This window comes from Oncorhynchus kisutch, linkage group LG29 (genome assembly GCF_002021735.2).
Source record: "Oncorhynchus kisutch isolate 150728-3 linkage group LG29, Okis_V2, whole genome shotgun sequence".
In the NCBI taxonomy this organism is placed as follows: domain Eukaryota; kingdom Metazoa; phylum Chordata; class Actinopteri; order Salmoniformes; family Salmonidae; genus Oncorhynchus; species Oncorhynchus kisutch.
In genome coordinates this window covers 19,106,144-19,132,324 of record NC_034202.2, presented here as the reverse complement: position 1 = coordinate 19,132,324, position 26,181 = coordinate 19,106,144, and the positions used below count along the sequence as shown (strand labels likewise).

General features: G+C 47.2%; 1 protein-coding gene across 5 annotated transcripts in view; it reads right to left on the bottom strand.

The window, feature by feature from the left end:
• Positions 1-1,605: 1,605 nt before the first annotated feature.
• The window catches only part of LOC109873597 (mediator of RNA polymerase II transcription subunit 13-like), a 105,950-nt gene continuing 81,374 nt past the window's right edge, over positions 1,606-26,181 (bottom strand). The window contains exons 5-31 of one of the 5 annotated variants that reach the window (XM_031808953.1): positions 25,357-25,502; positions 24,913-25,137; positions 22,608-22,772; positions 21,728-21,884; positions 21,480-21,584; positions 18,870-19,532; positions 18,569-18,770; positions 18,399-18,474; positions 18,144-18,274; positions 17,886-17,976; positions 17,220-17,440; positions 16,048-16,262; positions 14,926-15,854; positions 14,296-14,475; positions 13,633-13,868; positions 13,224-13,449; positions 11,650-11,959; positions 11,250-11,508; positions 10,768-10,956; positions 7,856-8,079; positions 7,389-7,531; positions 6,934-7,092; positions 6,207-6,371; positions 5,359-5,510; positions 4,238-4,402; positions 4,005-4,132; positions 1,606-3,736 (exon numbers count right to left, since the gene is read on the bottom strand). In XM_031808953.1, coding sequence (XP_031664813.1) covers positions 3,604-3,736; positions 4,005-4,132; positions 4,238-4,402; positions 5,359-5,510; positions 6,207-6,371; positions 6,934-7,092; positions 7,389-7,531; positions 7,856-8,079; positions 10,768-10,956; positions 11,250-11,508; positions 11,650-11,959; positions 13,224-13,449; positions 13,633-13,868; positions 14,296-14,475; positions 14,926-15,854; positions 16,048-16,262; positions 17,220-17,440; positions 17,886-17,976; positions 18,144-18,274; positions 18,399-18,474; positions 18,569-18,770; positions 18,870-19,532; positions 21,480-21,584; positions 21,728-21,884; positions 22,608-22,772; positions 24,913-25,137; positions 25,357-25,502 — 5,995 coding nt within the window. In that variant the 3' untranslated portion in view covers positions 1,606-3,603. The remainder of the gene's footprint in view (positions 3,737-4,004; positions 4,133-4,237; positions 4,403-5,358; positions 5,511-6,206; positions 6,372-6,933; positions 7,093-7,388; positions 7,532-7,855; positions 8,080-10,767; positions 10,957-11,249; positions 11,509-11,649; positions 11,960-13,223; positions 13,450-13,632; positions 13,869-14,295; positions 14,476-14,925; positions 15,855-16,047; positions 16,263-17,219; positions 17,441-17,885; positions 17,977-18,143; positions 18,275-18,398; positions 18,475-18,568; positions 18,771-18,869; positions 19,533-21,479; positions 21,585-21,727; positions 21,885-22,607; positions 22,773-24,912; positions 25,138-25,356; positions 25,503-26,181) is intronic. The other 4 variants (XM_031808957.1, XM_031808954.1, XM_031808955.1 and 1 more) reach the window with 4 other exon arrangements.

Here is a 26,181-nt window from a genome sequence, read left to right as displayed (position 1 = left end):
TATTCTTTGAGTGTTTCGTGGGTGATTGTTCCTGTCTCTGTGTTAGTTTGCACCAGTTTAGGCTGTTTCGGTTTTCACGTTAAGTTTATTGTTTTTGTATTGTTCGTGTTTTCGTCTTCATTAAAGATGTATCGATTTAACCACGCTGCATTTTGGTCCGACTCTCCTTCGACGGAAGAAAGCCGTAACACCCACATAGTGTCCAATATGGAGGGCAGCTCTCAGCATGTCTCCCGCACAGTCTGTAATATGGAGGGCAGCTCTCAGCATGTCTCCCACATAGTCTGTAATATGGAGGGCAGCTCTCAGCATGTCTCTCACATAGTCTGTAATATGGAGGGCAGCTCTCATCGTGTCTCCCACATAGTCTCCAATATGGAGGGCAGCTCTCAGCATGTCTCCCACACTGTCTCCCATGTGGACGGCAGCTCTCAGCACGTTTCCCACATAGTCTCCAATATGGATGGCAGCTCTTAGCATGTCTCCCACGTAGTCTGTAATATGGAGTGCAGCGCTCAGCATGTCTCCCACATAGTCTGTAATATGGAGGGCAGCCTTCAGGATGTCTCCCCCATAGTCTGCAATATGGAGGGCAGCTCTTAGCGTGTCTCCCACATAGTCTGTAAAATGGAGGGCAGCTCTCAGCATGTCTCCCACATTGTCTGTAATATAGAGGGCAGCTCTCAGCATGTCTCCCACATAGTCTGTAATATGGAGGGCAGCTCTCAGCATCTCTCCCACATAGTCTGTAATATGGAGGGCAGTTCTCAGCATGTATCCCACATAGTCTGTAACATGGAGGGCAGCTCTCATCATGTCTCCCACATAGTGTCCAATATGGAGGGCAGCTCTCAGCATGTCTCCCACATAGTCTGGAATATGGAGGGCAGCTCTCAGCATGTCTCCCACATAGTCTGTAACATGGTGGGCAGCTCTCAGCATGTCTCCCACATAGTCTGTAATATGGAGGGCAGCTCTCAGCATGTCTCCCACATAGTTTCCAATATGGAGGGCAGCTCTCAGGATGTCTCCCACATAGTCTGTAATATGGAGGGCAGCTCTCAGCATGTCTCCCACATAGTCTGTAATATGGAGGGCAGCTCTCAGCATGTCTCCCCCATAGTCTGTAATATGGAGGGCAGCTCTCAGCATGTCTCCACCATAGTCTGTAATATGGAGGGCAGCGCTCAGCATGTCTCCCACATAGTCTCCAGTATGGAGGGCAGCTCTCAGCATTTCTCCCACATAGTCTCCAATATGGAGGGCAGATGTGATCGGGGGTCTGAGGTGTTGATCCAATTCACAGGCCCCTGTGTTGACAGAACAGAGGGAAAGCATTGAAACATGCTAAAAGGCCCTCTCCTCCCCTTTCCTCTTTTCTACTTAAAGGCAGATAGCAGAACATTGGTACACCACACCATTCCAACCACTTGACATATAATCAGTGAGACAACATGCCAATGGAATCAATGTCTGGGACTAATCATGCAGGCTGTCTCAAATTTAATGAGAGTACTCTGAGTGGCACTGTCCCAAATCATATAAAGATATCAAAAGATGAATGAATCCAGTGTCAAATAGAAGAACACACACACTCAAAGGGAATTTATTTGTCAAGAGTTTTAATAATTTACTAAAAAAAGAGTGTAAAAGTCACAGATCTCTTCTCCGAGATTGATCTGTCTCATATTCAAAGTGATGGCAGATGTAACAAATTTGCAAACTTGTCCTCTTTTGTACTTTAGTGTACAAGTATTGGCATTACACCCTTGGCTGTGTTTGAATGAGACTTCATATGCATATATTTATATTTGAAAATACTTAATAGGAATCACTTAATATAAAGTAAATCAAACCGGCGTGAAATGTACAGCCTTGAGAAATTCCCAAAACACAGCTGAAAATTGTATACAAACATGCTAGGAATTGTACAAATAGCAGGGCTATTTGAGTGGAGGGGCTCAAGGAATAGGCTTTTCTGATGGTTTGCTTGACATCATTTGGGACCACCACTGAAGTAAAGCATATTAGTTAAATATACAACACCCAAGTAACTCTCAAATACATAACATTGAAGTCTATTGCCTATTTCAAGTTTATTTAGCAGGAGAAGAGAGACACTTTATAAATATATCTTTGCAGTATTGAGAACCTTAACTGAAACGGATTCAATAAAAAGGCTAAAAGTCAACATTTCAATAATTGAAAAAGTTTAAAAGTATAGAACTAAAATGCATTGTCTTTAATAAAAGATGTATATGTTGCCTCTTCAAAAAGAAAGTTATGTATAAACCCCCACCACCATCACCATCATGTGGTTGTTTTAGAGAGGTAATATATATATATATATTTATATACATATATATATTTGAATTTATATGCATTATATACTATATATAAATATGGCATTTTAACAATTTTTGTTACAATTTCCTTTAAAAGGACAATTTCCATTTCCGACCCAAAGGCAATTGATATTAAATTTGGAAAGGGCCTTGATCATTTTTCTGTGTTCAAAATTATGTTTTAAATATTAAAAATAAGTCTCAATTCTTTGCAAATTATTTTTTTTACACTATAAAGATTTGTCAACTAGTATTCAGTGTGTTCATATCTACAGCAATACAACTGTCACTTCCAAAAGTAAGGAAAAAGTGTCATTATCAAATGCTTTTCCCCTCATAGGAAATTGTTGTGTTCTTCACCCTCTTATGAATGTTGGTATGAATTTCATTACTAAACTTTTGAGTCATTACAACCACAGTTCTATACAAATGTGTCAAATCGAAGGTAAGAAGCTGCTGTGTTGCTGTGGTCATTTGGTTCCCTGGTTGTGCAGTGTGGGGCAGATACAGGACTTTTATGCATGTGACTCCCAGGCTCCCATCCTACATGATTTTGGCTTTTATAGCTCCCAAGGTATCACTGTCATGGCTGGTAAGGGACAAGGTCCAATTCTTCATGCAGGACCATACTGTAATTCACATAGTCCACCCTTTAACATGTCTTCTCCATGGCTTCAAAACATCTTCAGTCTCACAGGAACAGGGTGGAAAGTCCTCCTGTACAACAATGCTGATCTGATAATGACAAGTGTAACACTGAAATGTCCTATTATGACAATAAAAAGGGCATAGTTGGATATCTCCATCTTCTCTCTCAGGCTGTATGTGCCTTTTCAACGTACAATGGTTGTTGGCACATCACCACATCTTACAAGAGATGTTTTCTAAAGGTAAGAATTGCACTAGGCTGGTCTCACGGCTGACCAAACTGTTCATGTTCAAAAGTCTCTGTACTGTACATAGGCGTTTGTTTGTTTTCCCAACCAAGGACCATCTGTTGTTCTCCTGCCACCATTTTGGCCATCAATCCACTGAAATATGGCCGCGATTCGATCACAGATCGCATGATAACACCAGGTGTAAAAGGGGTCCATAAATCTCGTCCCATGCGTTCATTCATTAAAAGAAAACAGACCTCCAGCGCTCTCTGGTGTCCAGGCAGAGGCATTGCAGGCAGGCAGGCAGGCACACATGACCTCAGAGGCCATGGATTGTCCAGTACTCAGTTTCCTCAGCTGTCTGTCAGTAAGTCCCATCGCTAGAGCATGTTGAGGATGGCATTGTACATCTGTGTGAGCACGGCCAGGTGGACGGGCAGGCAGGAGCGGCGGTCCTGGGTGGCAGGGTTACACGTCAGCCACGAGAGGGCGTTGTACTGCTCCAACACAAACCTACAGCAGGACGCAAGACATGAGCACCAGGGTTTGGGGTTAGAGAACACATAACATGAACATACATCATAGTAGATGAAGTGTTGTCCTCAACAGCCTACACATGATGCAGGCATATAGCTACTACTTCACCATAGAGGACAAGTCATTGACAATGACAACCTATGTGTCGGAGTGAGAGAAGAGGAGAGGTTGGGGTGTTACACAGTAGGAGAAGGTAGGATGGGATGGGCAGTGGGTACAGGGCATACAGCAGAGACTTACTAACCTGAGCACGTCAGAGGTGGTCTTGGAGTCCAGAGGGTGAGGCGTCCTCTTAGCGGTCTTGTCTGAGCTCGTCTGAGTGGGCTCGTCTGATTGGGCTGTGGCGATGGAGATGTGATGGTGTAGCGATGCCTGGAGGGAGAAAACACACAGTAAGTGGCTAAACACACACAAAATAATGAATGCACACGCCCCCCACAGGCACAAACAAAATCAACGACTTCATGGATCCCTTACCTTGAGGAAGAGTGGACACTGGTTCTGAGCCTGAGGGCAGGAGGCCCAGAACCAGTGAGGCAGGCTGTCGGCCTGGGCAGTGGAGACGTAGTATCCAAGGGCTAAAGGCTGCTGCTTCAGCTCCTCCGGAGGGTTCTCCCTGGACAGAAGCCTCTCTCCCTGACTCTGGAGGAGCACATGGGACAGACGGAACATTAATACTGGGGGCAACATGGCTGCCAAAGACAAGACCACACAGCTGCTCTATTTTCGACTATAACAAATGTCTGTGTACTGAACATTACAAGTACACCATAGGATTTTAGTTATAGACCATAGCGCCACACCATAACACAGGCAAAACTCACCCCGTTGAAGAGTAACAGACTGACCACGTGGTTCTCAGTAAATGTAGAAATCTATGTTATTAAATGATTGTACCCACATTGCTCGAGTGCCAAAGAGCATCTGATTTGCAAAGGGCTAAAATAGAATGACTGAAAGACGAACGAGGTCAGTGGCGGTAATGCACCTAATTTATGAAAGTTGTCAATTGTAATATAAAGTCAAGAGAAGAAAAGGCCTGGAAGGAATAGAGATGACTAGAAACAATTTGGTTGACCATTTTATGTGTGGATTAATTGGCGGAGTGGAGGACCTGCATTTCAGGTAAATTAACAACTCAATGTTTATATCCCAGGACAAATTAGCTAGCAACAGCAAGCTAGCTAAATAGGACAAATTAGCTAGCAAGTGCAAGCTAACTAGCTAAATTGCCATACAATTTGAATGCTTTTCGACCTGTCCCCAAATGAATATAATTGGTTCAGAGTTTGTTTTGATATTTTAACCTGCGTGTCGTGATCACGTTTGGTGTGGGGGGACAAAATACATTTATGCACGATGGTACTGCCTGCGTACGCAGTGTTTCCCGTGAATGCAATCTGTGCTAAAGCAGGAACATTGCCTTCAAATTTCAATCACACTCTAAAGCTGATTTTCCACGATACAGATTAAATAGGGCTCTCTTATTTTAAAGCAGGATTCTAGAACATTCCAATGTTCTAGAATCCACCAACAGTATCAGGAAAAGTTCTGCATAATTCACATGAATCGAGTCCCAGCCTGGTTCCTGAACTCACCCTGTTATGCTGGAAATGTGAGCTTCCCCCCATGCCAGAGGGGGAGCCAGGGGAGGGTACTGGGGAGGTGTTGGGGGAAGGGTGAAGGTTGAGAATGTCATGTCCTATGTCATTCTCCAGCTCATCAGGGAAAGGCAGGTCGAACATGTCATCTGGAGACAAACACAGTCAGCTAGTCAGCTATAGACGTACACATGTAACTTGTCATTACACAAGAGGTGTAGACTACACCGTGTAGTCCAGTGTATCTTCTTCTGAAAGAAGGCAGTGACAGTTCCAAAGGGAGTATATGCAAACAATCCTTAGACAATTGTGCACCCTGGTGGGTTGTCATTTTTTTTTAAATCAGGTTTTACTTTGGCGGACGTTATTTTTACATTGACATTTGTTCATAAAACTCACGAATGCAGTTGTTTATGTCAAATGATTTTGTTTCGTACTTGTAGCACTGTTTTTCCTGAAAATAAAAATGGCAAAACACTTCATTGTGTGGCTGGTCATGCGGATAAATGAAGGTTTGATAAATGAAAAGCCTTTTTTTGCTGGGGCCTCGGGACTGACAGGGATAAAAATAGATGTCAGATGTGTAGATAACAAGGGTAGGCACTTATGTGTGAACTGCATATAATAATAAATCCAACAACAGCTACTGTAAGATACTGAGTACACAATACCTAGTTACTGATATTAAACCTTGTGATTTCCAGCTCAAGTATATAGTTTTAGATATTTTTATTGTCTCTAACATCTAGGTTGTATTGATTAACCTTGCATCTAAATGCACTCTGCACTATGCTCCAGTATGACACTCCCAGTGCCAACATGGAGGTCTAATGTGGAGCCCTTACCGGCGTTGTCCTCTGTGGGGTAGGAGCTGGCGGCCAGCTGGGTGGTGGCGGAGGTGGGGAATACCAGGATGTGGGTACAGGAAGCATCCTGAGGGGTGTTCAGCTGGGACGTCTGCAGGTTGAGGGCCGTGCTGCGACCAAACACCGAGCCCATTGTAACCGCATCTGCACACACAAACAATTTATTGTCAATATGTTATGTAAGGTTGCATTGTGATTTACCTCAATAGAGCTTGCGATGTGTCGGCAAAGAAATCAGTTGAGTGTGCTAAAGTTTCTATTGCTGTGCACAATGTCTTGCAGTGCAGAATGTCTGTACTGTAAAATCCACTTGGCAGAACCTTGCAATCTCTATTATGTCTGCATTACCGTGTGCTGTGAAGTGAGTGTGGCAGCACAAAGTGCTCCTTCAATGTGTGGAAGTGTAATGTGTTCCCTGAGCGCAGTGTCTGCTCGTTGGTGTTGTGCAGAGCTAACCCTCCACGCATTACTACTGCCATCTCTATTAAGATCGTACAACCTCTGTACTGTACTGTGCATTGGGGCTAAACACACTATTACACTGTTCACCTCTGGGTCATAACATGGTGTATCTGCAACCCCAGGGCTCTTAGAGTGAGCTTCTAAAACATCTATTAATTATGTCTATTCCATTTTTAGATCTGAAAGGTACATTAAACACATCATCAATGGGCCGGCCCAGCGTGCTGATGCTGCTGTTGCTAACCTGGCATCACCACGATGGAACCCTGGGGCTCCATGGCAACCAGGCAGGCGCTGAGGATGGAGGGGGAGTCCGCGGAGGAGATGCCGCACATACGACACGCCTCCTTCAGCTGGCGACTGATGGAGTGGAGGGAGTGCTCCCCCAGGAGAACGCTCCAGTCTGGAGGGAGGGAGGCATGGGAGAGGGGGGGGGGAGAGGGGAGGAGAGAGGCAGAGAGTTAGGTCAATACAGGGAATGGTTCTACAGTCTACTGTCATCTCCTCTGGATCAACTGAAATCATGTTGCTGAAAATATAGAGATTTGAAAAATCTGCCCTAAACAACATCAGTAACAATACCACCAGCTTCAGCTTAACTTAAAACGTTGTCATGATCCACCTTGGAGATTTCTACAGCAAACAGCAAGGGCAATGAGACAGAGTTAGGCATTCTATACTGTTCTATACTGAACTCACCTTTCAGTTCCCCGTGTCCTAGTCTGCCCAGCCGACCAATCACGATCCTCCAGGGCAGTGAGGTCATCTGGATGATGCCGACACACCAGTCCCATAACTTCTGCAGCCCCATCTTCCTGGCCGAGACCTTGGGCCGCCGCACTCTGAAGAGGAGCAGGGAGAGAGGAGAAGAACATTTGGTAATGTCCTCATAGCATTACCATGGCATAACCTGTATTAATTCAACAACCAAATAGGTGCATGCTATTCTCCTGCAGATTGTGAAATGCTACAATAGTGTCTGACTTTACTCAATTTAATATAGCCTAGCATACTATGAAGACACAATGAAGGACAAAAAAGCCCAGGGTATGTTTCACATTATCACAACTAGCACATTATCACAATTAGCACACACCTCTCCATAGATATCCTCCACTCTCCCAGGCCCTGAGTAACTGAGTGACTGACTGATTGACTGACTGTACCTGTTGGGCACGTCAATGTTGATGATGCAGGTCTCCAGTAGCTCTCCCTGTTGGTCGGTACAGGAGACCAGGATCCAGCGCTGGTCGTGGGACAGGCAGTAGCCCACAAACAGCACGTTGTACCTAGGAGGGATCTCTGCCCACACCTCCCCTGGCTCCGGCATCTTGGCACGGGTAGGACCCAGAATGTACGGGGGAGAGTAGCCCTGTAGAGGGCTGGGGTGCTGGGGAGGGGACAGGGAGAGAGAAAGAGAGAGAGAGAGAAAGAGAGAAAGAGAGAAAGAGAAAGAGAGTAGGATTGTGAGAGAGTTGAAGTGTTTATGTACAAGTTAACACAATGAGTCCCACCGGATTTCTATCCACTTCTAAACATTGTGTGTGATTGTCACGTTCGCTGGAATAATTATCAGACCAAGATGCAGCGCCATATGGTTTCCACATATTATTTTTTAGAAACGCACAAAACAACAAAGCAAGAATGAAACAAACAACGAACCATAACAAAGAGGTGTAACATACACTAACTCAAAAACTATATCCCATAAAACACAGGTGGAAAAAAATTCTGCTTAAATATGATCCCCAATTAGAGACAATGATTACCAGCTGCCTGTAATTGGGAATCATACCAAACACCAACATAGAAAAACTAAACTAGATCCCCACATAGAAAATAATAACTAGAAAAACCCCCAGTCACGCCCTGACCTACTCTACCATAGAAAAAAATAAGGGCTCTCTATGGTCAGAACGTGACAGTGATACCAACCATAAGTCTGTGTGAAGTACCGGAGGCTGAGCTAGAGTTGTGAGACAAGGGCTGATCATGAAGGGGCCTGGGGCCGAGTCTTTTATACTAAACCTGTAGAGTCCAAATGGTTTGAGCTACAAACTACTAAAAGCTGAGAGTCATGTTCAACATGTTCTACTCTATGATGCTCACAAGCTACACAAGAGTGGTTAAAAGGTAAGGAAGGGGTTATTCTACATAGATCATAGGAAATCCCAGGACATAGTGTCTATAGCACTGTGATTAGCTCACATAGTTGCTGTCAAACTCCAAACACTTGTCACTGACTAGTTGGACATTCATTTCCCAGTGAGCAAACAATTGTTCTACTTACAGCATTCATATACATTCATTTTTATCATGTTTTTGCTTTGGCGAACATTCATTTTATATTGACATTTGCCATTGAAACTCATGAATGCAACTGTTTATGTCAAGTTGTTTGGAGCCCTGTTTTTCCTGAAAATAAAATTGTAAAAAACACTTAATTGGGAGGCTAAATATAAGGGCTGGTAATGTAGATAAATGAAGGTCAGGTAAAAACGAAAAGCCTATTTTTGCTGGAGTCTCGGGTTAAAAATAGATGAGAGATGTATAGATAAATGGTTAGGCACTTATGTGTCTAAAGCCTGTGTCTGATTAAATGGGTGTCCATGTCTCAGCCCCCGGTAATCAGCCCCCGGTAATCACACAGACTTATGGTTGGTCTCACACACAATGCTTAGAAGGGGTAATGGGTAGCAACACATCTACCACGCTGATCCTCAACACTGGAGCCCCTCAGGGGTGCATGCTCAGTCCCCTCCTGTACTCCCTGTTCACCCATGCCTGCATGGCCAGGCACAACTCCCACACCAGAAATTAAGTTTGCAGACGACACAACAGTGGTAGGCCGACAACGACGAGACAGCCTATAGGGAGGAGGTCAGAGACCTGGCCGGGTGGTGGCAGAATAACAACTTCTCCCTAAACGTAATCAAGACAAAGGAGATGATTGGGGACTACAGGAAAAGGAGGACCGAGCACGCCCCCATTCTCATCGACAGGGCTGTACTGTAGCAGGTTGAGAGCTTCAAGTTCCTTAGTGTCCACATCACCAACAAACTATCATGGTCCAAACACATCAAGACAGTCGTGAAGAGGGCACCACAAAACCTATCCCCCCTCAGGAGACTGAAAAGATTTGCATGGGTCCTCAGATCTTCAAAAGGTTCTACAGCTGCAACATCGAGAGCATGGTTGCATCACAGCCTGGTACGGCAACTGCTCAGTCTCCGACTGCAAGGCACTACAGAGGGTAGTGCGTACGGCCCAGTACATCACTAGGGCTAAGCTGCCTGCCATCCAGGACCTCTACACCAGGCGGTGTCAGAGGAAAGCCCTAAAAATTGTTACAGATCCCAGCCACCCAAGTCATAGACTGTTCTCTCTGCTACCGCATGACAAGCGGTACCGGAGCGCCAAGTCTAGAACCAAAAGGCTTCTCAACAGCTTTTACCCCCAACCCCTCTTCTACGCTGCTGCTACTCTCTGTTTATTATCTATGCATAGTCACTTTAGTCCCCGCACATTGGCTACCATGACTATTTGCATTGTGTCCCGCCACCCGCCAACCCCCTCTGTGACATTGCTGCTACTCTCTATTTATCATCTATGCATATTCACTTTAACTCTACCTACACGTACATATATCCTCTATTAGCTCGACTAACCGGTGCCCACGCACATTGGCTACCATGACTATTTGCATTGTGTCCCGCCACCCGCCAACCCCCTCTGTGACATTGCTGCTACTCTCTATTTATCATCTATGCATATTCACTTTAACTCTACCTACACGTACATATATCCTCTATTAGCCCGACTAACCGGTGCCCACGCACATTGACACTGTACCGGTACCACCTGTATATAGCCTCGCTACTGTCATTTTCACTGTCATTTTACTGTCTTTTTTGTATTTCTTTACTTATCTATTGTTTACCTAATACCTATTTTTTTACTTAAAAATTGCACTGTTGGCTAAGGGCTTGTAAGTAAGCATTTCACTGTAAGGTCTACACCTGTTGTATTTGGCACACGTGACAAACAAACTTTGATTTGATTTGATTTGAAGCCTTACCTCTGGGCTCTTAAGCACAGATTCTAGGGTGGAGGCGGGGCCGAAACCGGTCAGAGACTTGATGTGTGTCTTTGTGGGTAGGAGGCGTCTGCACTGAGAGTAGGCTGAGAAGGCCAGGGAGCGCAGGTGCTGCAGGTACAGAGGGCTCTCACCACTGGCTGGCTGGAGCAGGTACTGACAAGGCACCACCTGGACAACACATAGGGAATGAATGAACACTGGTATGAGAGCAGCTTGACCTAGGGAGATATTCATTACTGTTGGTAGAACATGCCAGAATACGAACATGCCAGAATACGTCTGAAATGGAACCCTATTCCGTATATAGTACACTCCATTTGACCAGAGGGCTCTGGTCAAGAGGAGTGCACTATACAGGAATTAGGGTGCTACCCACAGTCTCCGTCTCTTTACAATCTATACAATCATATTATTCAACGATACAGAAGCTATAGAGAGAACAGTAGGGTATATGAACCTACCTGTAACACCAGAGCTGGTCTCATGCTCTCCGGCAATGTCTTTAGCATCTCTGTGTAGCAACGCATCAGCCCTAGTAACCACACACTGCCCGCCTCCACCTCCTCTCCCTCCTCCTCCTCTCCACCTCCTCCACTATCCCTCGATCCGCCTGAGCAGAGGAAGGGGTCCACCACATAGATCACGATGGCCGGGGGGTGGGCGTGGCTATCGGCTGAGTCCGCCAGCGTGGGAATGCCGATTCGCTCCCGCTCTGCCAAACTGGTAAATTAGGAGGAGACATAATTAATATCCCACTATCATAATAACATAGAATACTGAATAATAGCATAGAATACTGAATAATAACATAGTAATACAATAGCAATATAGAAGCATATATGCCCTAGCATAGATTTTCACCTCTCAGGGGTCTCTGCTGGCTGGCTGGGTGGGGGTGGTGTGGCATTGGGGGTAGTCTTGGCCTCAGCGGCCCCTCCTTGGGTAATCTCTGCTGGGCCTGGTTGGTCCGAGGCTGCTGCCGTGGGGGTGGGGGTGCTTCCTGAGCTAGGGGCTGCCGCTGGTTCTCCCTCAGCAGGGGCCCCGGGGCCAGAGGGGGGCTGGCTGGAGGAGGGGGCAGGCTGGGCTGAGGAGGGCGTAGGGGCTAAGGGAGGCTGATGCTTGGGGGGTATAAACAGACTACTGTCCAAAGACAGGGCAGACAACTGTGGACCTGGGTGGAGGAAAACATAGAGGGGAAGTTAGAGATGAAATGCACAGAGTAGTTTGTGTAATACCAATTTAGTAAGACCTGAAATACACTACATGACAAAAAGTATGTGGACACCTGCTTGTCGAACATCTCATAACAAAATTATGGGCATTAAAATGGAGTTGGTCCCCCCTTTGCTGCTTTAACAGCCTACACTCTTCTAGGAAGGCTTTGCATTCAGCCACAAGAGCATTAGGTGTTTGATGGAGTGAGGTCAGGGCTCTGTGCAGGCCAGTCAAGTTCTTCCACACTGATCTCGACAAACCATTTCTGTATGAACCTTGCTTTGCACACATAGGCATTGTCATGCTGAAACAGGAAAGGGCCTTCCCCAAAGTGTTGCCACACAGTTGGAAGCACATAATTGTCTGGAATGTCACTGTATGCTGTAGAGTTAAGATTTCCCTTCACTGGAGCTAAGGGGCCTAGCCCAAACCATGAAAAACAGCTCCAGACCATTATTCCTCCTCTATCAAACTTTACAGTTGGCACTATGCATTGGGGCAGGTAGCGTTCTCCTGCCATCCACCAAACCCGGATTTGTCCGTCAGACTGCCAGATGGTGAAGATTGATTCATCACCCCAGAGAACACGTTTCCACTGCTCCAGAGTCCAATGGTGGTGATCTTTACACCACTCCAGCCGACGCTTGGCATTGCGCATGGTGATATTAGGCTTGGCCATGGAAACCCATTTCATGAATCTCCTAACAAACAGTTCTTCTGATGACATTGCTTCCACCGGCAGTTTGGAAATCGGTAGTGAGTGTTGCAACCGAGGACAGATGTTTTTTTACGCGTTACGCGCTTCAACACGTGGCGATCCCATTCAGTGAGCTTGTGTCGCCTACCACTTCGCAGCACTTACAGTTGACTGGGGCAGCTCTAGCAGGGCAGACATTTTATGAACTGACTTGATGGAAAGGTAGCATCCTATGACGGTGCCATGTTGAAAGCCACTGAGCTCTTCAGTAAGGCCATTCTACTGCCAATGTTTGTCTATGGCGATTGCATGGCTGTGTGCTCAATTGTATACATCTGTCAGCAAAGATTGTGGCTGAAATAGCCAAATCCACTAATTTGGAGGGGTGTCCACATACATATGTAAATATAGTGTCTCCACAGAGAGTTAGGTCTATATCACATAAACATCACAAGGGGAGGGTTAATAGGTACAGTAGCATAAACGATAGAATAGAATGCAATCATAAAGCTCAGTTTCTTACCTAGCTGCCTTCTGCAGGCTCGGGCATAGAGTTTAAGTTTTCTGAGGTTGTCGATGTGTTGCTGTCCAGCCCAGGGCCCTGTGAACCACTGGTCTATCTGCTCCTCCTCCTGCCTCTCCTTCTCTTTCTCCTTCTCTGTTTCTGTCTCTGTGTCCACTGCCCCCACACGCACCAGGCCATCTCTGGACACCTTGGCCAGGGGTCTGTGTTTCCCCAACCGGCATGTCTGAAAATGGACATAGGCAGGGGTTAAGGGCTATAGATCATATACGCAGTATCTCACCTTGATTGCATACATCTTCACACATTTAAACGTCTATTGGTAATTACTGTATATTCTGAAAGAAAAAAGTAAGAATTTCCTGGACAAGAGGGTTGTGATACAGTAGATGTAGATGACAGGACCTACCTCGTAGACAGCGCTGAGCTCCTGGAAGAAGACCCGTGCCCCAGCCAGCAGGGTGTCAGAGTTGGGGCAGAGCACCAGGAAGGCCACGTCTCTCTGTCCCCCGTACGGTTCCAACAGCAGCTTCTCCCAGAAGGGCAGCGCCAGGGGCGACAGCGCCAGGAAGTTACGATCATAGTAGTCGTAGTAGCCCAACAACAGGGTGGGAATAGGCAGAGGCTCTGGCGACTCCTCGGACCCTGGTCAGAAGCAAGATGATGCATGTGAGACATTGTACTGCATTATGGGATGCTTGACTGGACTAGCTAAAGGTCTAATTTTCTCAAATTCTTATTCGATTACATTTCTCATGTCATCCTTTGTACTGGCAATATCAATATAATACAGGGCCTACTCCTACATTGACATAAGAGCATGATCCAGTAAGGGCTGCTAAGAAACATTGCAAACCAAATCAAATATCTTTGCACTGACAATATTGTTAATATAACGTAGGGCCTACTCTGTCAGGTCGACTCCAAAACTCCTAATCTTAAATTCACATCTCACATCACATGCTGAAATCCAGACGAAAATCAGGCCCAAAGTCATCCACAGTTAATGTGACTGCTAAAATACACCACAAAGCAAATCACTAGAGACTGAACAGTGTCCCTGGTGGCTTACCGTAGGAGCCCCGTCCAGCCATCTTGTGGAACTGTTGCCATGTGAGCGGTCCTTGTACGTGCTGGATGTTCTCCCAGGTCCGGCCCATCCGTTTCTTCTGGATGGCGTCCTGGAGGTAGGGCTGCAGCGACAGCAGCATACGCACCACGTCCTGGGATGACAGCATACTGATGTCCAGCACTGGGGAGAGACAAGGAGACACACACACACACACACACACGAGAACACAAACAAATACATACATTACATAAATACACATCATACACATTGAACGTCACATCACACAACAGTCCGAAACTAACAAAGAGAAACATGGATTTAAACTTTGAGTGAATGGATTGATCTTGCTTGTTTTTCCATTATAAGAAAAAAAAGGCATTTGTCTCTATAACTCTAATCAGTTCACCACACATAGACATCACTACTGGCACCCTCCTACTACTACACTCTTAAAAAAAGGGTTCCAAAAGGGTTCAGCTGTCCCCATAGGATAACCCTTTTTGGTTCCAGGTAGAACCCTATGGGGACAGCTGAATGAACTATTTAACGTTCTAGGTGGCAACGTTTTTTCTAAGAGTGTATCATCCATTGGCATCCTTTTATCATCCCAGCCAGATCACTCCTCCTTACTATTGGTGTGAGGCCAGGAATGTAGAGCGCTGCTCCTCACAACAGCCGGATCTACTTTCCCTCCGGCGGGGTTATCCACATACTGCTGTCCCTGTACCAGCGCGTTGTAACACTCCACACACGCATCACTGCCATCCGCCCACTGCTTGTCAGCCATCCAGCTATGGAGCAGGGCCCCCTGGCGGCCGTGGCAGGAGCAGGAAGGAGGGAGGTGCATGGAGGCCAGGGAGGAGATGGGCTGGGAGCACTGCTGCTGGAGGAGCACCATAACAGAGGAAGGGGCAGGGGAGGAGTCCTGGGGGCGCTTAGCCCGGGGGTCTCCCATGGGTGGGTCTCTGCGGCAGAGCGCCAGTCTCCTCTCAGCCGCCTGGCCCACCTCTGAGCCCCTCCCGAAGATGTCCAGCTCGTCCTCCAGGAAGAGGCCCGTGCCGTGGGCCAGCCGGCGGTTGACGATGGCGCTGAAGCCGCACATGCAGCGGTACTGGTCCTCAAGCGTGGAGTCGGGGATGTACACACCCACGTCGGCGCCCTTCACATTCATGTTGCAGGCGCAGATGCAGCAGCTGTCAAAGTTGCGGTCTTTGAAGACATTGAGGACTGAGTCAGAGAGAAGCAGGGCGGCGTACAGGCTGTGGGCCTCGGGTATTGGGGGGCTGGACATATGGGGCTCAGCTACGGAGCTCATAGGCAGGCTGGTGGAAGGCGTGGAGGTAGGGGAGCTCAGCTCTGTCCCGGTGCCCTCCTGCTTCACCGAGCCCTGCCCGCTGGCCGTGCCAACGCCTCTGGGGGTGCGGGGGGTACGAGGGGTGGGGACAGAAAAGCGGGGGGTGGCAGGGGAGGGTGAGGGGAGGATGCCACCGGTGGTGCCCACGGAGAGAGCGCTGGCACTCAACTGGGCATACTCCTGGTCCCCAACACTGGGGATGTTGCTGGAGGACAAACACACAAAGAGGAATTGGTGATCAGACAGAGAAAAATACTTATCCCCAAACCTTCAAATTATACTGTCCATAAAAACTCTGCCTTAACATTTTATTGATAGCTGTAAATTTAGTATGGTAACGCTTAATAAATGTTTTATGAACATCCATCCACCTTTAATAGAACTGGTACAGTACTTACACATATCCATCTCTGATGAATGGGGTGTGATGAGAGGGCGGCAGGGAGGAGTAGTGCTCCATCTTGGGCAACAGGGCCCAGGAAGGCCGGTAGTAACACTGGTCAGGCAACTTGAGGGGGGGCAGACACTGGCTGGGGAGGGTCCGCAGCGGAGCAAACATGGAGCAGCCCATCTGTGGCTGGACGGAGGGGACACGGTACACAAATGAGAAGTCCTGAAGAGGAGGATGGGGAAGGAGAGCTCATTGCAAATGGGTCCCCACAGTAACAGGTCACAATGATAGACAATTAGCACTTAATTAACACTGTCATGAGTTCAAACAGGCTGTGTGAGATTTGAGGTGTATTGAGAGGTTCAGGTATTTGGTTCCACATACCAGTAAGTCCCCTAGCAGGCCAGGTCAGCAGGTACAGTATAAACATGCTACAGCAACATCAGACAAGATCAAACCAGGCAGTAAGGTTTACATTAAGACTGGTAGGCTGCATAGTGCCCTGTAGTTACTTTATTTTAAAGGCCCAATGCAGATGTTTTTATATCAATTTAAAATAATTTATGGGTAACCTGTAAGTACCTTTTTTGCCAATTTTTCCATAAAAATGGGAAGAAAATGTTTTTTAGCAAATAACTTTTTCTCAAACAATAATTTTGATAAGACTGTCTGGGAGTGGTCTAAGGGGTGAGGCAAAACTGAAAATTAGATGTTATTTGGGGGGAGGTTTGGAACTCTCTTTGTTATTGGTTTATTAACTAATTTACCACATGGTGATGTCACCATGGAAAGCCGAAATTCCCGCCCATGCAAACCTGCTGATTAGAAGGTCCTGTGTAAATTATATTTTCAACCAGCAACTATAAGGAAATAACACTGGTAAAAAAAAATCACACTTTAAGCGTTAATATAATCACAGGAAAACTGAATTTGGACTGCACTGGGCCTTTAAGCCTTTTCACCATTCTATCATTAACCACTAACCATATCTACCAATTTGACAACATCAATAGATTACATGGTGTCACTTTTCATGGGACTCATCTCACTATACAAAGTCAAACATATTATTTTTTAACATGGTAAAGTAAAACATAATTGTCTGTAATCTACAGTAGTCTTTCTGCACATACTACAGACTTAATCCTGTCCATTCCCATTGCTTCTGTGATGCCTCACCTTGATGTCCTCAGGTTTGGGACTGGCCATGCCCTCTTCCACCTCCATCCGGTACTCCTGGAGCTGGGTGGAGGACAGGGGGCCCAGGGGGTGGTCGGAGCCCACCGAGGGGGCTGGGGGCTCCTGGCTGGGGGTGTCGCGGTATGTCATGATGGGGGAGAAGGCCGGGTGCTGCTCCAGGGAAGGGGGTGTGGGAAACATCCGCTGGAGGTCTGCTGCTGCTGAATGGAGAGAGAGAGAGGGATGGGGGGAGGAGATGAGGGGTGGAGAGAGAGAGAGAGAGAGAGGGATGGGGGGAGGAGATGAGGGGTGGAGTGAGAGAGAGAGAGAGAGAGAGAGAGAGAGGGATGGGGGGAGGAGATGAGGGGTGGAGCGAGAGAGAGAGAGAGAGAGAGAGAGAGAGAGAGAGAGAGAGAGATGGGGGGAGGAGATGAGGGGTGGAGAGAGAGAGAGAGAGAGAGAGAGAGAGAGAGAGAGAGAGAGAGAGAGAGAGATGGACAGTGAGAGACGGACAGCGAGAGATACGAGAGACATAGAGTGATGATGTGAGAGAAGGAGTAGAAAAAACAGATGATTTTTCCCAGGTCACGCTAAACTCAGCTAAGATAACATGCATAAGATAACAAACAAACTGCGGATCACGTATACATGTAAAGCTGGACTCACTTGAAGGATAGGGCACAGCCACCCTCCCTTCCCTCCGATCTTCACTTCCTGATACCAGGACCCTGGCTGTGTGCTGGTTGGGGCAAGCAGTCTATATATTATTATAAAACACAGATGTAAGTAGCCTTGGATAAAAGTGTTTGCTAAATAATATATATTATGTATTATTGTGATGTTGAGTGTATTACATTTTGTGTAAAGCGGGAATGAAAATGGAACAGATTTTAGACATGCAGTAATTCTTAGAATGTTTCTCACCCTAAGTTCCTCCTCATCCTCGTCGAAGATGTTCTCCAGGTCTGAGATGAGGACCACCAGATCAGTCTCCCTGGTTAGAGAAGGGTTTTGGGCTTTGGCCGCCGCATCATCATCCTGCGGTGAGTCATCATCTAGAAACGCACAAACAAGACCATCAAAGACAACGCTCAGAACACACACTATGATCAATGTGTCGGGGGAACATTTTTCATTTAGAATATAATTTGTATATGGTGTCAGCATTCAATTCCTCACCAGCTTTGGGAGCAGAGCTAAAGATGGACATGGCGTCTTTCCCATCAGGCAGTGCACCGTTGCTGATCTCCTCTCCCTGGAAGACAGACACACTTTATTTAATTTCTTCGCCCTTTCTAGCTTGGGTGTCAATCAACAAATTTAACTTTCACTGGTAACAAGAGCCTTACTTTGGGGCCTCTTTTGCTGGGGTCTCTGCCCTGGCCCTTCAGTCTCTTGGAGGTGGGGAAGCTGTACTCGATGTCTCCCTCCTTGAAGTCGTAGGGGTCATCCCCGGGGTCCCCAGGCTGATGCAGGAGACCCAGGGTCTGGATGTGGGCCCTAACACACTCCTCCGAGATCTTGAAGCGCTTCTGTGTCTGCATGAATAGTCTGGAAGGAAATAAGAAAGGAAACTTAGAGTGATCAAGTCTGTGCGTGTGTGTGTGTCTTTGAATGAGTAATTAATGCACTGATCTCGCTCTCTCTCACCTCTTCAGTGCAACTCCCTCAGTGGCCTGCGTCTCTGTCTTTACTTCCACTCTGTCACTGGGGAGCTCTGGAGGCCTGAACTCAGCCTTATCAGCCCTGGGAGTCCTGAAGCCCCTCCACCAGCCTGCCCCAGCCTCCCTCTCCCTGGGCCCCAGAGGGGCTGCATACAGAGCCGTCTCACTGGGTTCCATCCCCCCCATCCCTGATGCCCCATCCGGACAGGGGGCCATGCCCACAGAGGTGTCCAGTACCTCAGGGTCTTGTCCCCCCCGTGGATGGGGGCTGAGCGTGGGGGGTAATGGGGAGACAGGGGAGTGGAGCAGGGACTCTGGAGCTTTTCTGCCGGCGGAGAGGGGCTTGGGGTACTTGCAGCTGGGCATGGGATCCAGGGGAGGGTCCAGGCTGACTAGGCCGAGCTGGGACCCTCCAGATGAGTCTTGTTCCAGGCAGGCCTCCTGGCCCACAGAGAGGCGGTGGTGGAAGGGGGTCATGGCGGCGGCTCTCTTCGGCTGTTTGTCGGCTTTCTCGGGTTTGTCCGTGGCCTTGTGCTTGGGCAGGGAGGGAGGGGGGAGGGCCGGGCCAGAGGAGGGGGTTGGGTTGGCACCAGACGGAGGGTTGGCAGAGGAGGTGTTGGTCTGCTGCTGCTGTTTCTGCTGCTTTAACCTTCAGGAAGAGAAACAAGATCAGATGGCAGACAGAACTAGAGTGGCAGGTGAGGATGCTGTTTTTAAAACTTTCCGTATATTGTACACGTTCAACCCGTATTGTACACGTTCAACATACAGTGCCTTGCGAAAGTATTCGGCCCCCTTGAACTTTGTGACCTTTTGCCACATTTCAGGCTTCAAACATAAAGATATAAAACTGTATTTTTTTGTGAAGAATCAACAACAAGTGGGACACAATCATGAAGTGGAACGACATTTATTGGATATTTCAAACTTTTTTAACAAATCAAAAACTGAAAAATTGGGCGTGCAAAGTTATTCAGCCCCTTTACTTTCAGTGCAGCAAACTCTCTCCAGAAGTTCAGTGAGGATCTCTGAATGATCCAATGTTGACCTAAATGACTAATGATGATAAATACAATCCACCTGTGTGTAATCATGTCTCCGTATAAATGCACCTGCACTGTGATAGTCTCAGAGGTCCGTTAAAAGCGCAGAGAGCATCATGAAGAACAAGGAACACACCAGGCAGGTCCGAGATACTGTTGTGAAGAAGTTTAAAGATTTAAAGATTTCCCAAGCTTTAAACATCCCAAGGAGCACTGTGCAAGCGATAATATTGAAATGGAAGGAGTATCAGACCACTGCAAATCTACCAAGACCTGGCCGTCCCTCTGAATTGTCAGCTCATACAAGGAGAAGACTGATCAGAGATGCAGCCAAGAGGCCCATGATCACTCTGGATGAACTGCAGAGATCTACAGCTGAGGTGGGAGACTCTGTCCATAGGACAACAATCAGTCGTATATTGCACAAATCTGGCCTTTATGGAAGAGTGGCAAGAAGAAAGCCATTTCTTAAAGATATCCATAAAAAGTGTTGTTTAAAGTTTGCCACAAGCCACCTGGGAGACACACCAAACATGTGGAAGAAGGTGCTCTGGTCAGATGAAACCAAAATTGAACTTTTTGGCAACAATGCAAAACGTTAAGTTTGGTGTAAAAGCAACACAGCTCATCACCCTGAACACCCTATCCCCACTGTCAAACATGGTGGTGGCAGCATCATGGTTCGGGCCTGCTTTTCTTCAGCAGGGACAGGGAAGATGGTTAAAATTGATGGGAAGATGGATGGAGCCAAATACAGCACCATTCTGGAAGAAAACCTGATGGAGTCTGCAAAAGACCTGAGACTGGGACGGAGATTTGTCTTCCAACAAGACAATGATCCAAAACATAAAGCAAAATCTACAATGGAATGGTTCAAAAATAAACATATCCAGGTGTTAGAATGGCCAAGTCAAAGTCCAGACCTGAATCCAATCGAGAATCTGTGGAAAGAACTGAAAACTGCTGTTCACCTCACTGAGCTCGAGCTGTTTTGCAAGGAGGAATGGGAAAAAATGTCAGTCTCTCGATGTGCAAAACTGATAGAGACATACTCCAAGCGACTTACAGCTGTAATCGCAGCAAAAGGTGGCGCTACAAAGTATTAACTTAAGGGGGCTGAATAATTTTGCACGCCCAATTTTTCAGTTTTTGATTTGTTAAAAAAGTTTGAAATATCCAATAAATGTCGTTCCACTTCATGATTGTGTCCCACTTGTTGTTGATTCTTCACAAAAAAATACAGTTTTATATCTTTATGTTTGAAGCCTGAAATGTGGCAAAAGGTCGCAAAGTTCAAGGGGGCCAAATACTTTATAATACTTCATATCATATAAAAGAATACCAACATTCAGAAGACAAATATTTATATTTTCACCACGTTCACATTATTTCTACACAATCTATTTCAATATGCTTCACATACGTAGCACTAGACTTTCGGTTAAAAGCAGTGAAATGCCTAAAAATGAAGCCCAGATGTCTAGCTGGCTGGTGCCATGCTGCCGTGCTAAATGACTGGGGCACTACCCCCAGATGCCAACCCCCATGCCAACCTGGAGCAGCTGCATGGTGCCCTCTCCTCTGGGTCGGTGAAGTCCCAGGTGGGCACCCCATTTGGCGCCTCCTTCTTTGGCGTCACGCTACTGGGCCCACTGCATCTATGGGCACACAGAGAGGTGTGAGGGCGCCAGTCGTGTCACCGCACATCAACAATAACAATCCCACAGCAGATGCCAGAAGATAAATAGTGCTTTGCCTGGATCTGGGCCTCGGTTAGCCAGCAGCCAATATGGACACTCACTTGTGTTGCAGTTGGTTAAGATAACACTCCTTCCACGCCTGATGCACCACCTGATTGGTCAGTTTCTTCCCAGAATGCTTTGGGCTGTTGGTGACCCCCATGGCACTCTCCTGGGCAGGGAGGACGCTGGACACCGTTGTCACAAAGCCACTGTCCGCTGAAATAATCAACAGATGACATTATTCAGTGGAGTTTGCTCCCTTGGGCAAGGCTGTGGGGTGGATGTTTTAATAGTGCATAGCAGGAGACAGCCATTGAAAAATTGTAATAAGACACTCAAGATTTACTCTGCAGCTATAGCGGTGTTTGTTTGTTTGTATCAGCTGTTTTATCTCCTAATTTGTAAGACTTTCATTAAGCAGACTTAATTGAATGTGGATTAGGATGCTGAGGATTCAGTTTCAATGAGTTACAAACCAATCTCATTTGTCTGAGGTCTTACATCTTCAGCAAAATATCTGTATGCCCAATTCTCAAAGACTTTGTCCTAGATGAGGACTCCATAATATACACAGTAATCAATATAGTAACTTCTTCTGTGCATTATTTCATATGAAGCGTATGGATTGAGTAATGAGGACAATTATATGGATTGTATTGCATTTAGAGTTGAGTCATGGATTGCAGTATTGAGTTGTTTTGTTGAGTAAATAGCGCTGATTCAGAGATTATGTTATTCGTTCTGGGAATGCAATTATTTAGGGTGAATTTCTGGAGTTTTTGGTAGTGACATGGTGTGTGTGTGTGTGTGTGTGTGTGTGTGTGTGTGTGTGTGTGTGTGTGTGTGTGTGTGTGTGTGTGTGTGTGTGTGTGTGTGTGTGTGTGTGTGTGTGTGTGTGTGTGTGTGTGTGTGCGTGTGTCTGTGTGTGTGTTTCAGTACCTGAGCAGGGCTGTTCAGGTGAAGTGGGGGGTGTGAGGGGAATGCTGCAGTGAGATGGGTCTCTGCTGCCCCCCTGGGCTCCCGGTGCAGGTGGGGGCTCCTCCACAGGCAGGTCGCCTTGGGCAACCAGCACAAACGCTGCTGGGTAGATCATCCTCACACCACCTACAAGAAGACGAAAGAGTTGAGTTTAAATCCCTCCAAACACCTATACACGTCACATACTTTTCCTGTAGCCTATACACCCAGGGCTGCAGTGCATTAGCTTATCCTTGCATGGCCTACAGTTGCTGGCTGGTGCTGGGCTTAGGGAGGTCTGATTCCAAGCAGTCCTAGTCAATGATGAGGGGTCAGGCAGCCAGTCAATGGGTTGATTAGATGCTGTGTGTCTGTCACTCCCTGGAGCTTCCTTGAAGTCCTCTCTCCTTTACTCCCCTGGCTTCTCTTCTCCTTTCATATGATCTCCTCTCCCCTTTCCTCCTCTCCTCTCCTCCCTAGTCTTGCCTCCATTCCTCTCCTCTAGTCTTTCCTCCTCTCCCCTAGTCTTTCCTCCCCTCCTATCCCCTAGTCTTCCTCCCCTCCTATCCCCTAGTCTTCCCCCCCTCCTCTCCTCTAGTCTTTCCTCCCCTCCTGTCCCCTAGTCTTTCCTCCCCTCCTCTCCTCTCCCCTAGTCTTTCCTCCCCTCCTCTCCACTAGTCTTGCCTCCCCTCCTCTCCACTAGTCTTTCCTCCCCTCCTATCCCCTAGTCTTCCCCCTCCTATCCCCTAGTCTTTCCTCCCCTCCTCTCCTCTAGTCTTTCCTCCCCTCCTATCCCCTAGTCTTTCCCCCCCTCCTCTCCTCTAGTCTTTCCTCCCCTCCTCTCCTCTAGTCTTTCCTCCCCTCCTATCCCCTAGTCTTTCCCCCCCTCCTCTCCTCTAGTCTTTCCTCCCCTCCTCTCCTCTAGTCTTTCCTCCCCTCCTATCCCCCCCTCCTCTCCTCTAGTCTTTCCTCCACTCCTATCCCCAAGTCTTTCCTCCCCTCCTTCCCCTAGTCTTTCCCCCTCCTATCCCTTAGTCTTTCCTCCCCTCCTTCCCCTAGTCTTTCCCCCTCCTATCCCCTAGTCTTTCCTCCCCTCCTCTCCTCTAGTCTTTCCTCCCCTCCTCTCCTCTAGTCTTTCCTCCCCTCCTCTCCTCTCCCCTAGTCTTTCCTCCCCTCCACTAGTCTTTCCTCCCCTCCTATCCCTTAGTCTTTCCTCCCCTCCTTCCCCTAGTCTTTCCCCCTCCTATCCCCTAGTCTTTTCCTCCCCTCCTCTCTTCTCCCCTAGTCTTTCCTCCCCTCCTCTCCACTAGTCTTTCCTCCCCTCCTCTCCACTAGTCTTTCCTCCCCTCCTATCCCCTAGTCTTCCCCCTCCTATCCCCTAGTCTTTACCCCCCTCCTCTCCTCTAGTCTTTCCTCCCCTCCTTCCCCTAGTCTTTCCCCCTCCTATCCCCTAGTCTTTTCCTCCCCTCCTCTCCTCTCCCCTAGTCTTTCCTCCCCTCCTCTCCACTAGTCTTTTCTCCCCTCCTCTCCACTAGTCTTTCCTCCCCTCGTATCCCCTAGTCTTCCCCCTCCTATCCCCTAGTCTTTCCTCCCCTCCTCTCCCCTAGTCTTTCCTCCCCCCTCTCCTCTAGTCTTTACTCCCCTCCTCTCCCCTAGTCCTTCCTCCCCTCCTCTCCTCTAGTCTTTCCTCCCCTCCTCTCCCCTAGTCCTTCCTCCCCTCCTCTCCCCTAGTCTTTCCTCCCCTCCTCTCCTCTAGTCTTTCCTCCCCTCCTCTCCCCTAGTCCTTCCTCCCCTCCTCTCCCCTAGTCCTTCCTCCCCTCCTCTCCTCTAGTCTTTACTCCCCTCCTCTCCCCTAGTCCTTCCTCCCCTCCTCTCCTCTAGTCTTTCCTCCCCTCCTCTCCTCTAGTCTTTCCTCCCCTCCTCTCCCCTAGTCCTTCCTCCCCTCCTCTCCTCTAGTCTTTACTCCTTACCTCAATGCACCCTGAGAGACAACACTTGTCCCTTAAGAACTGGATCCACCACTTATTAACCACCTCCAGTACTATTTATCCTCATACAGACAATGGCTAATCGAAGCTGAGACTAAAATCGCTGTTGTTTCCTGTTGTTCCCTCTTTTGGTCTGATAACGATAGTACATTCAGTAACACAATAAAAATACTCTTGACCAATAGCCTATTCTCACCTATAGCATATTGTTCATATACAGTGTCTATATAAACACCAAAGTGTGTCCATTCAGTTACAAGCAAAGGTGGCAAGAGTTTTTTGAGTGTCACCGTACTTACCTACGATGACCTCAACGGCCACATGGCTGTGTGGGTCATATGGTCGGTCAGTGCCCTCCCTCTCGGCGCCCATGCCCCCCGTGCCTGCGCCCCCTTCTCTGTGGCGCTGAAGCACCATGGGGTAGAAGTAGCTCCACTCCTCCATCAGTTTTCTTACAGCTGGGTCACTCATCTTATAGGCTTGGCCAGTCAGGGAGCCTGCCAGACCGTACGGACTCAGGATCACTGCACAGGTAACAGGTGGAAGAATGGCCAGACAGACAGAGAGTCAGATAGATGGACTACAGAGGTGCAGTATATCAGAAAGGACCATTGTCATGTTGGATTTCAGAGATTTGACTACACATAGTTATAACAGCGATGCTCAGGCTAAAACAGAGGCAGATAAAGACATCCAGTGGTCGGTGGGCTCCTATGTCTCTCTGTCCTCCCTGAGTATCTCACCTTGTACAGGGGCTGAGGAGATCTGGGCCAGGCGGGTGTGGTCGTCAGTGATGTGGTAGGTAGGCTGGTGCTGGGCGACTTCTACACTGGTGCACACGTTACTCTCCCCATGCAGGAAGAAGGTGAAGGAGCACGACAGGTGCTCACTGTAGGGACAGAGAACACACAAAGACAACATCAGTCATAGTCCTACAGCAGAGTACCCTGTTTGGAGGTGTCAAGTACAATCAAGTAACATGGCAAAGTTGTTGGCCAGAGATCTTGGCCAGAGATTTCTGGAAATACTTTCCAATATGTTGCTGTTATAGCATGTAGTTACTTGATAACTAGGGTAACTGAAATACACGGAAACTACAAATGAGTCAAATGTGACTTACAGATTTCTACATACAGTAGGTAAGGGAAAAAACGTATAATTTGTCTTTTAAAAACCTTGGCTTTTCATAAAAGCATATAGGCTTATTGTTCATCTTCCAACCTATAGGTCCTTATTGTGGGGATAAATCCTCATTTCCCTATGATTGATTGTAGAAATGTTTATGTATGGCCTCTACTCTTTGCAACACTTCCTGGATTTATCACGGTGGTCTTTCCTTTATCACACATGTGTAATAGCTAACACATTACTGCAATCTACTGTTTATCTGAGGATGGGCTGGACATCATTAACCACGAGATTGCTCCATTAATGTACTTAAAAAATAAAATTGTATCTATAAACCCCATCGCCTGGCTAGCCATATTTATACATCAGCAGTAAATAAACCCAGCATGTAACCTCCATGTGATTACCCTGCTGCCTAGTGCCTATGCAATATCTCTGTA